At 40.1% G+C, this 14,150-nt stretch overlaps 1 protein-coding gene across 7 annotated transcripts in view; it reads left to right on the top strand.

Annotated features, from left to right (window-relative positions):
- KIZ (kizuna centrosomal protein) overlaps window positions 1-14,150 on the top strand; it is a 203,066-nt gene that overhangs the window by 113,594 nt on the left and 75,322 nt on the right. For all 7 annotated transcript variants that reach the window (XM_056121686.1, XM_056121688.1, XM_056121691.1 and 4 more), the window contains 2 exons: window positions 4,804-5,449; window positions 5,884-6,199. In XM_056121686.1, coding sequence (XP_055977661.1) covers window positions 4,804-5,449; window positions 5,884-6,199 — 962 coding nt within the window. The remainder of the gene's footprint in view (window positions 1-4,803; window positions 5,450-5,883; window positions 6,200-14,150) is intronic.

The raw sequence follows: 14,150 nt of genomic DNA on the forward strand, positions 1-14,150 counted from the left end.
GCCGCACCCCGCTCTTGACATCAATGATCACTTCTTTGTAGAATGGTGAGATCCTGGTAGTGAATCCGCAATACAGCTCCTGGAGGATCCTGATGTATTGGGCTTGAATGCCCTGATTGGCTAGGGCTTCAATGACCGCTTCCGTCTCAACAGAATCAAAGGCCTTCTTTAAATCAATGAACATTAAACAGAGCAGCATCTTGAACTCCCGAGAAACCTCAATGAGCTTGGTTATCATGTGGATATGGTCGATGGTGCTGAATCCTTTGCAGAACCCTGCTTGCTCGCATGGTTGTCCTTCATCTAGTGTTTTGCCAATCCTATTCAGGATGACTCGAGTGAACAACTTGTAGATGACAGACAATAGGCAGATGGGGCGATAGTTGCCAATGTCATGGATGTCTCCCTTCTTGAACAGTAGTACGGTCCTGCTGGTTTTCCATTGGGACGGAACCTTGCATTCAGACAGGTAGCGAGTGAAGAGCCGAGCCAGTGTATTGATGAGTACTGACGGCAGGTTCTTCAGGTGTTCAGGTCTGACCTTGTCTGGGCCGGGTGCTGTTTGTTTCTTTACCGACGAAATGGCTTGTCGAGAGTGGAAGTCTGCCAGTGGGGTATTTATCTGGGTAGGGTGGGTCTCCTGTGCACAATTCGATCCCTGGGTGGTTGATGGAAGCAGACAGGGCAGGGTAGGGTGGGGCTCCTGATTAGAATCCCTTTGTCACCTGTGGTGGTGGGAGCAAGCAGAGAAGCTCTGTCCCTGGGTCCGCTGAGCCTGGAGTCCAAGGTCTCAGAGAGTTCCGCTTACCTTGTTCTATGGGACACTACTTCCACTACCCAGCCGTTGCCACACTCCAGGACGCTTTCCGGACCCGCGCGGCAGCTCCGGTCGAGACCTACGCACAACTGAAGACCCACAGAACAAGAATCCTAACCATAATATGAATATATTGTTTACAATAAGATATTTTGAGTATAATATAATAACTTTTAGTATAGTATAATATGATAGTATATAATTTTTCCTATAACTTTTAACATAGTGTAATGTGTTAATTTTTCATTCTTTTGTTTATTGGTGATCTCTTACCATGCTTCATATGTAAGCTAAACTTTTATCATAGGTGTCATAGGTATGTCTGTACTGGAAAAAAAAGACTGCTTTATACCCTATGCAGTGACAATAATTGATCTTCATTATATTGGTTCACGAAGATCTTAACATTATTCCCATAGTGAACAGGAAACATGAAAATGAGCAGTTCTGTGCCAAGTTTGGGACATTTATTGGAATTCTTGGAGTGTATTCCACACAGTTAAGGGAAAACTTTTATCATAACTACTGTGATGAGTCAGAATGTTGTTAATATAATTTTGCTATTTAAATCATGTGGTACAATGGGGAATTCTTAATAATGACACTAAAGTTCTTCAGACGATAAAATGGCAATATGTTATAAGACAATTTTAATTCAGAATTTCAGTTCTAGAAAGATGCCCCAGTATATTTTTATGTATTTAGATGCATGCACTCAATAACCACTGCAGCATGGCTTGGAGTAATACATGGTGGGAAACAAACTAAAGTCTTTCAAAGTTAAAATGTTCAGTAATGGGGCTGGAGCGTTAGTACAGCCAGTATGGCATTTACCTTGCACACGGCCGCACATAGCCGACCTGGGTTCAATCCCCAGCATCCCATATGGTCTCCCACGCACTGCCAGGAGTAATTCCTGAGCTCAGAGCCAGGAGTAATCCCTGAGCATTGCTGGGTGTGACCCAAACAGAAAAATAAAAAATGTTCAATAAATGATGGTACCTCTGTAGAACAGAATAATATGCGGTTGATAAAGTTACAGTGTAGTCTAGTTTCTTGTTACTTAAAACAACTAAGAAACTTCAAAGTTGCCATTTATCCCAAAAGCTTATTAAACAACAATGACAATCAACTTCTTATCTATCAGAGAATAATTTGTTTTCCTACAGTAGAGAGACTAATTGATGCATATGTACAGCACAACTTGGGAACAGCTAAAATGCCTACAGGTAACCTAAGGCCAGGTAGAAAAATCAAAAGTATAATTGATTCAGTATGGGTAAAAACTGCATGGAAGGCCCCGTGCTATTTTTTGCCACTTCCTAACATATCTTCCTTTATAATCAATTTTGAAGAAAAATTCCCTTGTAATTTATACCCTGAGGGAAATTCCAGAAGATTCACGTGTTCTACAGGGGTGAAGGGACATAAACAATTACAGTTCCTTCTAGCCTTGAATCTAAAACTTTCAGAAATAATTGATTGTGGATAGTTGTATTTTTCTTTTTCATTTTTCCTCCTCCTCCTCCTCCTCCTCCCCCCTCCTCTCTCTGAGTCTCTCTCTCATGCTCTCGCTTTCTCTCGCTTGTTCCTCTTTTCTCTTTCTCTCTCTCCCAGAAATAAAAGCCCATGTTTCTGTATTCTCAATTCTTTAATCTGTATGTCTTTTAATAGTGATGTCTAAAATCACTCCAGTTGTGAACTGGGGTGTTTTAAGTCCTCCAGTTTTGCTCTTCTTTGGAAGATGATTTTGACTATTTGGGACCCATTGTATTTCAATATAAATTTTAGTATCAACTTGCCAATTTTTGAAATAATTCCAGCTGGGATTTTAGTAGATATTGCGTTATATCTGTACTCAGTTTGGTACTGTTTTTAAATATTTAACCTTATATTCCTTGAACACAGAATGTTCTTCCATTTATTTCCATCTTAAATGTATTAATAGATTTGTGTTCTTATGCAGTTTTCACTACACAAATATTAAACTTATTTGTCAAAATTATTAAGTGTTTTCTTTTTGTGTTACGGTAAATGGAATTTTTTCCTGATTTCAATTTCAACTTGTTTATTACTATTAGAAATATGGTTTTCTATTTGTATGTCTATCTTGAATCTTGGACCCTTGCTGAATTTATTAACTCTAATAATAATGTCTTTTTTTTGCAATTTTTATATTTTTTATTTTCATAAGAGTAGTTCACAGTGGGCTGGAGCAATAGTACAGCGGGTAGGGCGTTTGCCTTGCATGTGGCCAACCTAGGCTCGATTCTTCTGTACCTCTCGGAGAGCCAGCAAGCTACCGAGAATATCCCGCCTGCACAGCAAAGTCTGGCAAGCTACACATGACATATTCAATATGCCAAAAATAGTAACAACAAGTCTCACAATGAGGTGTTACTGGCTCCCACTTGATCAGATCGATGAACAATGGGAGGACAGTGCTACAGTGCAGTTCACAGTAATTCATTACAGATAATATTCAAACACCAATCCCACCACCAAGCACCTTCCCACCACAATAAGAAGGAAGTGTGTGAAGGTTGTTGTATTTCATCCTGGAGCCATTTAAGCCTGTATATAAGAGAATACAAGCAAATATGTTAAAACCAAACAGATGTGTGCTACTTTTGGTATGTAAGTGAGCTACTCTCGGCCATGAGCACCAGGAAATTCTGTGGTGCTCTCTTCTGGGAGCTTAAGTTTATAATCTCTGAGTCTTGGCTGTTGATGAGATTACGTGGCGCCAGGGGCAGTTTGTGGGTGTGACTGCCAAGCTACTGGAAAACTGGGGGGCTGGGGGGGGGGGATCAATTCCCTATCTGATCCTAGCAGGCTTGGAGATTTCAGTCATGGGGCCCACTTACCTGGGTTTTTTCTGCTGGTTCCCTCTTAAAAGAGGCTCGTCCAAGCATGTGGAGAGTGACACTGAGCATGGCAGCAGTTGAGTTCTGGAGGCTTTCAACTGCTGGAGTTATTTGGGGTGGGGAGGGAAACTTAACCCACCCCCCTCCGAGGTGCCCCAGTTAAGACGGCCTGGAGTGGGGTCAGACATTCTTCCTAATAATAATTTCTTATGGGCTCCTTAGGTTTTTCTTTACACAAAATGGTGTCACTGGCACATACAGATAACTTCGCTTTCTTTACAGTATAGAAACCCTTTTTGGTCTTGGTCTTGCCTTACCTTCCCTGCTAGCACATACACAACGTTGTTAAATGGAAGTTAATGGTTAGCATAGACATTCTTTTTTAAAGTTTTTTAAAAATTATTGAATCGCCATGAAATACAAAGTGTGATTTCTTATTTTAAAAAGATTTTTAATTAAATATCTGTGGGGCTGGAGTGATAGCACAGTGGTAGGGCGTTTGCCTTGCACACAGCCAGCCTGACCGAGCCAGGTTCGATTCCTCTGCCCCTCTCGGAGAGCCTGGCAAGCTACTGAGAATATCGTGCCCGCACGGCAAAGCCTGGCAAGCTACCCGTGATGTGTTCAATATGCCAAACACAGTAACAACAAGTCTCAATAAAAATGGAGACGTTACTGGGCCCACTCGAGCAAATTGATGAACAACGGGAGGACAGTGCAGTGCAGTGCTGAATAACTGTGATTTACAATATTATTGATAGTTGAATCTTAGGCATATATTTTATGTTAAACTACCCAAAGTTGTGTTTAACATTAAATTTACCATTTTAGCCATGTTTGATTATTCAGTTCAGTAAAAATAGATACCTTCAGACATGTTACTCTCTTTCAAAAAATATAAATTCCATAGTTCCTTGATAGCATTTGCTCTATTACAACAGTGTTATTAAAATTAGATAGTATGGCCTGTACTGATATGTGCTCATTTATTTGGAAACTATATACATTTTATAAAATATGGTAGATATTACTTTTAACTGTTATGTTTATTTTTATTCATTTCTGAAAACAAACTAATGTTCATTTACAGTATGTCTAACATTTCTTTTGCTGCTTCAGATTGCAGTGCAGGAGGGAATTAACTCAGGGTCAGCCATGTCAAGAGGACTGTATCAACCAGCAACAATCTTTATGGGCCGCCAAATGTCAGCCATCTCAAGCATTGGAGATTTTAGTACACAGAAGAAATCTTCCCAACCCACAAAGAACTTTTCAATTCCTGACCCACAGTCACATCGACAGACAGCCCCAAGCAGTAATGTGACAGACAGCTATGTAGTACAAACTCATAGTGACATGCAGTGCTTAAATAAGTCTGACAAAATAGATGGAAAGACATCTCTTCAGATTGGTGAGAAGACGCCAGTCACAGTCAGTGTATTGTCTGAGAAGGAACAGACTCATGGCTTGGTGATAGGAAGCAACACGCGTCATGGCAAGAATAATTTATCTGAAGGCAAAAAATCTCCTGAATTCCATTTCCTGTTACGGGAAAGATTAAGTCCAGAGAACAGAACCACTGATTTAAAGTGTGACAGTTCCAGTAAATCAGAGGAATCGTGCCGAGAAATACTGACGCGGGAGCATATTGAAATCAAGGAAGAAAGAGCTAGACCACCAGTCTCCCTGCTATCAGTCCCAGAATACTACGCCTCTGAAAATAAGTGTTCTCAAGTGAAGCATTCTGCTTGGGGAGGTTTCTCAGGTAGGGAACAGGCTGAGTGCTCACTGATTTTTGCTGGCATATTGTTTTTTGGAGTGGTAGTGAATATATGTCAAAACGTAGTTTCTAAGTTTTTCTAAACCAAGATAGCAAGGTTGGGAGTTTGAGCTCAGTGATTGAGCACATGCCTGCACACGTGGAAGGGCTTGGGTTTGAGCCCTAGTCTGCTGAGTCAAATGAAAAAACAGAGCAAGGTAGTGACTTTGCCAACAATTCCGTTGCATTCTCTAAATTTAAAGCTTATTAGGATTTTTTAAAAGTGTTTTCAAAAGCAATAATTACAGATTTTTTTCTATGTGGTTTTTGGGGTGTTTCTTTTTTTTTTTTTTGGATGAGAAATTTTCTGAGAGCCAGAATGTCACACTGCTTCATCCTGAATTTAGTGATCTGTCATCTATTCATATCCCCTCTTACAGATTATCTCCCTCACGGGGACCCAGAGTCCCAGAAGCCCTTTAAAAAACTGCAGGAAGAGCAGAAGGAGGAAAGTTTGGACAGCAGCAGTGACCTCACAGTCTCCATAAGTGAAGATGATCTGTTTTTAAAGAGTCCAGAACCACAGCCAAATCCGGGTGACAAGATGGAGGGAGAAGATAGAATAGAGGCCTTAAAATTAATCCACTCTGAGCAAGAAAGAGATGCCTTACCCACCGAAAAACATAATTGTATTTTGCAAGCCCTAAGCTCTTCTGATTCAAAAAAGGAATCCTTCGCTAACTCACCAACAAGAGAGTAAGCCATTCAATTTTTTTTGCTGTTCTGTTTTTAATTATAGACATTTTTGACACTTTCCTCTGGAATGTATTATTGAACACTCAGTCATGAATGTATAAGTTCCTTAAGTCTCATAAATAGTTTTTAGACAAGGTATAATTCTCTCTCTCTTTTTTTTTAATGAAATGGCTTCAAAAGTCTGAATATCACTGAATCGTGATGATTGACATTTGATAATTATATTCAAACATTCCCTTGTTAATTCATAGATTATCACCCCTTTCCTGCAGATTTTTAGAAAATAAATCATGAAATTGTGTAACACAAAGGATGGCAAATAGTTAAACTTGCTAGAATTCAACTTTAGAGACTAAGAACTTTGTATCTAAAATGCTTAATTCCTATATTCTGACCTTAATTAAATTTTGTTATGTGATTAATGACATAAGTTCATCCAGGTGTACATCTAGGTCAGTATTATTTTTCTAAATGTAAGCAAGAGAACATTGACGGGACTGGAGAGATAGCACAGCGTGTAGGGCATTTGCCTTGCATGCGGCCGACCCGGGTTCGATTCCTAGCATCCCATATGGTCCCCTGAGCACCGCCAGGAGTAACTCCTGAGTGCAGAGCCAGGAGTAACCCCTGTGCATCACCAGGTGTGGCCCAAAAAGCAAAAAAAAAAAAAAAACAAAACAAGAGAACATTGGGATCATTACTGTTAAATAGTAATATCAGCATTAAATATTTAAAGCATTTACACTTTTCAACTCATAGATGCAATTATTTAGACTTACATATGATTTTTTTAATTTAACTTTTGATTAGAGTTGCTAAGTAGAATTGTACAGAAAACAAGGAAGCTTCTTAGAACCAATTTTGCCTAAAAAAAAAAAAGCACCAATTGGGGTTCAGAAAGATAGTATAGTGGTTAGAGTGCTTGCCTTGCACTTAGCCAACCTGGGTTTGATCCCTAATACACCATATATGGACCTGAGCTTAGAACTAGGAGTCAGCTCTGAGCACAGTTAGAAGTACCAAAAAAATTTTTTTAAATAAGAAGAAAAATATATTAATGGCTTCTTGTCTCTTTTATGAATAGAAAGAACTAGGAAATGCACCTTTTTAACAAGGAAATGTTTAGGGAAGTAGTTCTGTGGTAGAGTATATGTTTTGCATGAATGAGGTCCCATGTCAGTTGCTTGGCATCTCAAGTTTGACTGAATCTTGGGGTTAAATAATTTCCATTTCTTCTATTAAAAAAATGGAGAAACTCATGGGAAGGGGGATGGTACCGGCTCATCCTTCACGCCCTACCGAGGTCATGAGTTGCTCCCCACAAGCGGCTCTCTGGCATGGCCATGGCTCCAGAGGCAAAAGGACTTAGTCCAGAGCCCAGCAGCTTTAGAAGAAAAGTGAATGGACCATGCATTAAACTACGGTGCCATGCCTTCCCAGGAGGGAAAGGGTGTTGCTCCCTTCCGCCTTTTTCCCCCCTGGCAGCAAGGTGACCGCCACCTCAGAGCTTATAGGAAAGCTATGTACGAGCTGGCGGTGATGGGGCAACCACAGTCTCATGGGAAGGGGGGCGGTACGGGCACAGCCATAACACCAGACACACAGAAACCAATCTTGTAATTATCTTGCTCTTTGCAGAAATCCAAAATCATGGCCGCATGACATTATGTGATTCTCATATCCAGCTATAGAAAACAAAATATTTCACAATGCCTTTTCAGCAATTCTGATTGTTTGGGGGGAAATTCTAAACAATAATGTTGCATCTTTTGTCGAAATGATGAATGTAATCAATGTAGAGAAGAGTTAAGTAGAAATCATCTGCTTCACAGGCATTTGGAGGAGTGGGGGGGGGGGTATACTGGGGTTCTTGGTGGTGAAAAATGAGTACTGGTGAAGGGAAAGGTGTTTGATTGTTGTATGACTGAGACTTAAACCTGAAAGCTTAGTAACTTTTCCCACAGTGATTCAATAAATAAATATGTAAAAAGGAAAAAAATAAGTAAAAAAATTAAGGTGGAGTTCATTCCCAATTCAATCAGCTAATCATTGGCTGAATAAATAGCAGTACTCCTACAAAAAAAAAAAAATGGAGAAACTAAAGAAGGCCAGGGACATAATAGTGACTCTCAGTGATTTTGGACCAGAGATATGTATTTTCTTAATAACAATTTATTTGGCAAGTTACTAAACTGGTTTGGAAACGTATATTTTCCACCCTATTTAAAAAAAAGAGTGAATTAAGAATAATATAATGATGAAGGTTGAGATTGTGAGATTAAGAATATTCTATCTAAACCTCTTCTGTTGAATGACTTTTTCCTATGACCTCAAACTGAAATTTGTGGAATTTTAGAATTTGGTATTGGAAATTTATCAGCAGTAAACGAACTATTGTTCCCCATTCTCACCAGCATTTGTTGTTCTAGGTTATAGTTATTCTGAAAGATATACAGTGTTACCTCATTTTAATTTTTTTTTTTTTTTGCTTTTTGGGCCACACCCAGTGATGTACAGGGGTCACTCCTGGCTCTGCACTCAGGAATCACTCCTGGCGGTGCTCAGGGGACCATATGGGATGCTGGTAATCGAACCTGGGTTGGCCGTGTGCAAGGCAAATGCTCTACCCGCTGTGCTAGTGCTCCAGTCCCTTTAATTTGTATTTTTAAAGATCTTTGGGTATCTCCACATATGCATGTTTGCCATCCATTTATCTTTTTTGATGATGTGTTCATTAAAAATCTTTGGTCAGTTTATTAATCAGATTGGTTTTTTTGGTTCTTGTTGAGTTTTATTAATTTTCATACACTTTTAGTTTAGTTTAGTTTTTTTTTTTTTTTTTTTTTTTAGGAGATGGGCCACAGATGCCTGACCTTAGGGCTTACTTTGGGCGCTGAGCTCAGTGATCACTCCCAGCATGCAGTGCATGGGGATATATGTGAAACCAGGCATTCAACTTTGGTCTTCTGCATGCAAGGCAAGTGCTGTATCACCTTTCTAGCCTCTTGTTATTTTTCAGTTTTGCATGTGTGGTGCCAGAGATCAAACTCAGGACCTCACACTTAAAAGACAGGTGTTATATCACTGAGTCATGTCCTGGCCCTCTTTGTACAACTTTTGAACAGCAGTTTTTTTAAAACCAGATATTATTTTGGCAGATATTTTCTGCCAGTTTGTGACTTGTCTTTGTGTATCTTGACACCATTTTTTTTAAAGCATAAGTTTTAAGTTTAATTTAATTTGGGGTGGGAAGAGACAGTTTTAAATGGTGCTTAGGAAGCATCTGCAGGACCTGAAGATGCAGTACTGCAATATCTCTTTTTCTTTGCTTGATTTTGTTCTTTTTTTGGTGTGTGCCTGATTTATTTCATGTAGAATAGTATCTTCAGGATTTATTCATTTTGTGGCCAGCAGTTGATTGCATCTTTTTTTCTGTTCCTCAAAGTGGGCAGTACTTAACCTCCGAGAGCTGATAGAAGCAGTTTCTTTGCTCAAAGAAGGTAGATTTTCAGAGGGAAAGCAGTTTTTATTTTCTTTTTGGGTCACACCCAGGAATGCTCAGGGATTACTCTTGGCTCTGCACTCAGGAATCACTCCTGGCATTGCTCATAAGGGATTCTGGGGATTGAACCCTGGTTGACCACATGCAAGGCAAACGCCCTATCCGCTGAACTGTCATTCCAGCACCTTTTTTTTGTTTTTTTCTGAGAAGAGGACAGTAGGCCAAATAAGTTTGGGGACTTCTGTTTTTGTGGCTGAATAGCATTTTGTTATATGTTAAACACTATGTTTTTCTTATTTATTCATTTATCAGTGAACAGTCAATTTGTTTCCACACCTCTGCTGTTATAAATGATATTGCATTGAACATGGAAAGGCATCTCTCTCTCTCTCTCTTTCTCTCTCTCTCTCTCAGATTCTGATTTCATTTCTTTCAGATAAATACCTAGAAGAGAGATTGTTCGATCGTATGGTAGCTCTATACTTATTTTTGTGTCTCCATCCTGTTTTCCAGACATGCTGCAAGATTTTGCATTCTAATTAGCAATTCCAGGTTTTTTTTGTTTGTTTGTGTTTTTGCTTTTTTGGATCACACCCAGCGATGCACAGGGGTTACTACCCGGGTCGGCCGCGTGCAAGGCAAACGCCCTACCCGCTGTGCTATTGCTCCAGCCCCAGCAATTCCAGTTTTAAGGGTTCCAGTTTCTCCAATATTCTTCCCAGTGCTGTGATTTTCTGGGTTTTGAGGAGAGGGTTTGTTGTTTGTTTTCTTTTGATGATTATCTTAATAGGTATGAAACCCTGTCTTCTCTCCTTTAGTTTTGATTTGCATCTTTCAGATAATAAGTTTAGACAGGGTTGGGAAGGGGTGTGGTTGTTTGTCCCATGGGACTAGTCAACGTGGGTAACAGGGAGAGGGTGCAGGAGTGAAAGAGAATAAAGGAAAGAGACAGACAGCAGGATTATATAGCGAGCAGAAGCTGCTATATTGTAAATTCAACAGCATTTATATATATTGAGCTTAAGCTTTGTCCTTCATAGATTTGGGACAAAGACAGATAAGGGTAGTCATGGGACAGATGGAGGAGATAACAGACTATCAGGGGCTCTTCAGAAGGCTACTCGTTAAATCACAGACTGACATCAAGAATGTCATGTACTTGAGCTGGAGCAATAGCACAGTGGGTAGGGCATTTGCCTTGCATGTGGCCAACCCAAGTTCTATTTCCAGCATCCCATGGTCCCCTGAGCACTGCTAGGAGTAATTCCTGAGTGCAGGGCCAGGAGTAACCCTTGTGCATTGCCAGGTGTGACCCAAAAAGCAAAAAAAAAAAAAAATGTCATGTACTGTTTTTTAGTTCCTGTTGGCCAACCATCCTGTTCTTGTAAAATGCCTTTCTTAACCCTGTAAATATTCTATAGGCAATGTCTTGCGAAAGCTATGCACCCAAGAGCCCGCTCACTACAGTTGTTTGTTTATTTTTTGCAACTGAGTTATAGGAATTCCTCATCTTTATCTATTTTGGACATTAGTATTTTTTATCATACATATGATTCACAAATATTTCTTTTTGTTCCATTTACCTTTTACCCTATTGCTTTCTTTGTTGTGTAGGAACCTTCCTAGTATAATCTAATCCTAGTTGTCTATCCATTTTTCCTTGGGGTGTTGGTGTGCTCACACTGGGCAGTGCTCAGGGATTATTTCTGGTGGCCTCAGGGGACCATTATCAAGTTCAGGGAACCAACTTGGGTCAGCAGCCAAAACTGAGTCAGATGCCAAACCTGGGTTGGATGCATGCAAGGCAAGTGCCTTACCCACAGTACTATCACTCCGGCCCCTGTTTCCTCTGCTTTGTTTTTTTTTTTTTTTTTTTTGGCTTTTTGGGGTCACACCTGGTGCTGCTCAGGGGTTACTCCAGGGTCTGCACTCAGGAATCACTCGTGGTGGTGCTCAGGGATGCCGAGGATCAAACCTGGATTGGCTGCGTGCAAGGCAAACACCCTCCCCACTGGACTATCACGCCACTTCCCTCCCTCTGCTTTTAATATCATATCTAGAAAATCATTGCAAAGACCAAGATCAGATAACTTCTCCCTTTCCCCCCAAAAAAAGTTTATTAGAGCACCATGAATTACAAAGTTAGGTTTTTGACGTTGTTCTGTCTACAATCCCACCACCAGTGCCACTTTCTTCCGCCCATGTTCCCAGATTCCCTCTCCTACCCACCCACCCCAGCCCCAGACTGCCATCTGAACAGGCACCTTTCTAAGTTTGGTTGTTAAAGTTTGGGTCTCTTGATTTCAGTGTAGGACACTTTATGGTTTGGATAAAGAGAGATATAGATATCATTCTTTAACACCACCTTTGTATCTTAATCCCCTGACCTTGCACTTGCTGCTTCTCATCTGCCTCTTCTCCTCCTCCCTTCCACTCTTTCTTTCCTTCTCCTCCTTATACCCTGGGGCCAAGGTTGATCTGTGAATCCCCCTTTCCAACATGTATCCTCTCATCCAGTTATTCTAAATATCACATAAGAGGTATCATTCTGTGTTTATCCTTCTTCTGGCTTACTTCATTTAACATGAAGTCTTCCATTTCCATCCATGTTGCCAATGAATTGCATGATTTCATCATTCCTGACAGCTGTCTAGTATTACGTTGTGTATATATACCACATCCTCATGATCCACTTAACTGTTGTTGGATATCTAAGTTGATTCTAAACCTTAGCTATTGTACTGAGTGCAGTAGTGAATAGCAGTGTCTATTTTTGAATGAATGTTTTTCTGTCCTGGGTGTACAAACCCAAAAATGGAAATTCTGGGTCATAGGGAAGCTCAATTTTATTTTAACTGAGAAATCTCCATACTGTGTTCCATAGCATTTGAACCAGACTACATTCGCACTAAAGATAGCTTCTCCTTTATGTCATCTTCCTGGAGGTTTATAGCTTTCGTCTTAATTTTAAGTCTTAATTCATTTAGAGTTGATTTTTGTGTGTGGGGTAAGAAAAGGGCCCAATCCTATTTCAGAATCTGTGAGAACCTAGGTAATTATTACCAGGTGTTGGAACTTGCAGAGCCTGGCAAGCTACTCGTGATCTATTTGATATGCCAAAAACAGTAACAACAAGTCTCACAGTTTGTTGTGAGACGTTACTGGTGCCCACCGGTGCAAATCGATGAAAAACGGGAGGACAGTGCTGCAGCTGAGACTTGATAGTTAATCATACTCAAATATGGTGGCCCTGTAAGTCAAGATACAGTGTGACATTATATAAGCAGAAATAGGAACAGTCAATTTTTTTCTTTTTTTTAGAGAAAAAGATACTTTTTTTCTTTTGGGAGGGCTTCTGTTTCTACTACTTCTGACCCTTCATAATTTGGTCAACTTAGTTTCAAGCATAAAATATTAAAATAATGATAAATGAACGTTGTACTTTACTTTTTAGCCTTTTCATTAAGAAGACTGGATAATGACTGAAAAGATAGTCTGATGTGAGGCTAGTGCCACAGAATCGGGGGCAGACACCTTGGACAAACTGTCCTTTAGAGAGGCAGTTTGCCACATTCCAACCTGGACCTACTGGGAATTTTAATATGTTCTTAGTTTCATGTCCTGTTGTGGGAACCAAGTACGCACACACACACACACACACACACACACACACGTATGTATGTATATACACACATATGTATATGTATGTGTATATAATGAGCATTATAATACAGCCTGATATGCTGATACATAATGCTAATAGTTTTATCACCTTTGGGTGCTTTCTATGTACCAGATGCTGTGCTGGCCACTTGATACACACTCTCTCATTTATTACAGCAACCTTAGGCAGTAAGGTGTCTTTTCCTGCCCTTAGAGATAGTGCTGTGTTCTGTTGACTCCTATACTACAGGAGGGGCCCCAACTGGTCAGTTTGGGTTTCCGAGTTTCATAGCTCCACAGCGCCCTCTTCTGCTGTTCTCCCAGAATGTTTTTCGAGCATGGCCTCTTACATGTCAGGTTTCTTAGTTCTTGTCCCTTCCTCCACTTTAAGTACAGAGATTCTTATTGTCTCAGTTCAATTTGGAGTTCACTCCCAGAAGTTTCTCACAGAACATACAGAATTTTGTGCTGAAACTACATTTAGACTGCTGAATTGTTTCTTTATTTTAATTTTTGTTTTGGGACCACACCTGGCAGTGCCCAGCGCTTACTTCTGGTTCTGTGCTCAGGGATGGCTCCTGATGGTACTTTAGGGAACCCTATGTGGCATCAATTCTGGGTCAGCCATTTGCTATGTCTCTGGCTGACAGGTGAATTCAAAGAGTTGCAATACCCAGAAGGTTCCTTTAGTCTACTGTAGTCTCTGTTCTAGCCCTTGAAATGGACAACAGACACGCTTCCACATGGACCGATATTCCCATCATGGCCTAACAGACTTTGGAACAC

Source organism: Sorex fumeus, unplaced genomic scaffold (genome assembly GCF_029834395.1).
Source record: "Sorex fumeus unplaced genomic scaffold, SorFum_2.1 ptg000044l, whole genome shotgun sequence".
Classification (NCBI taxonomy): Eukaryota; Metazoa; Chordata; class Mammalia; order Eulipotyphla; family Soricidae; genus Sorex; species Sorex fumeus.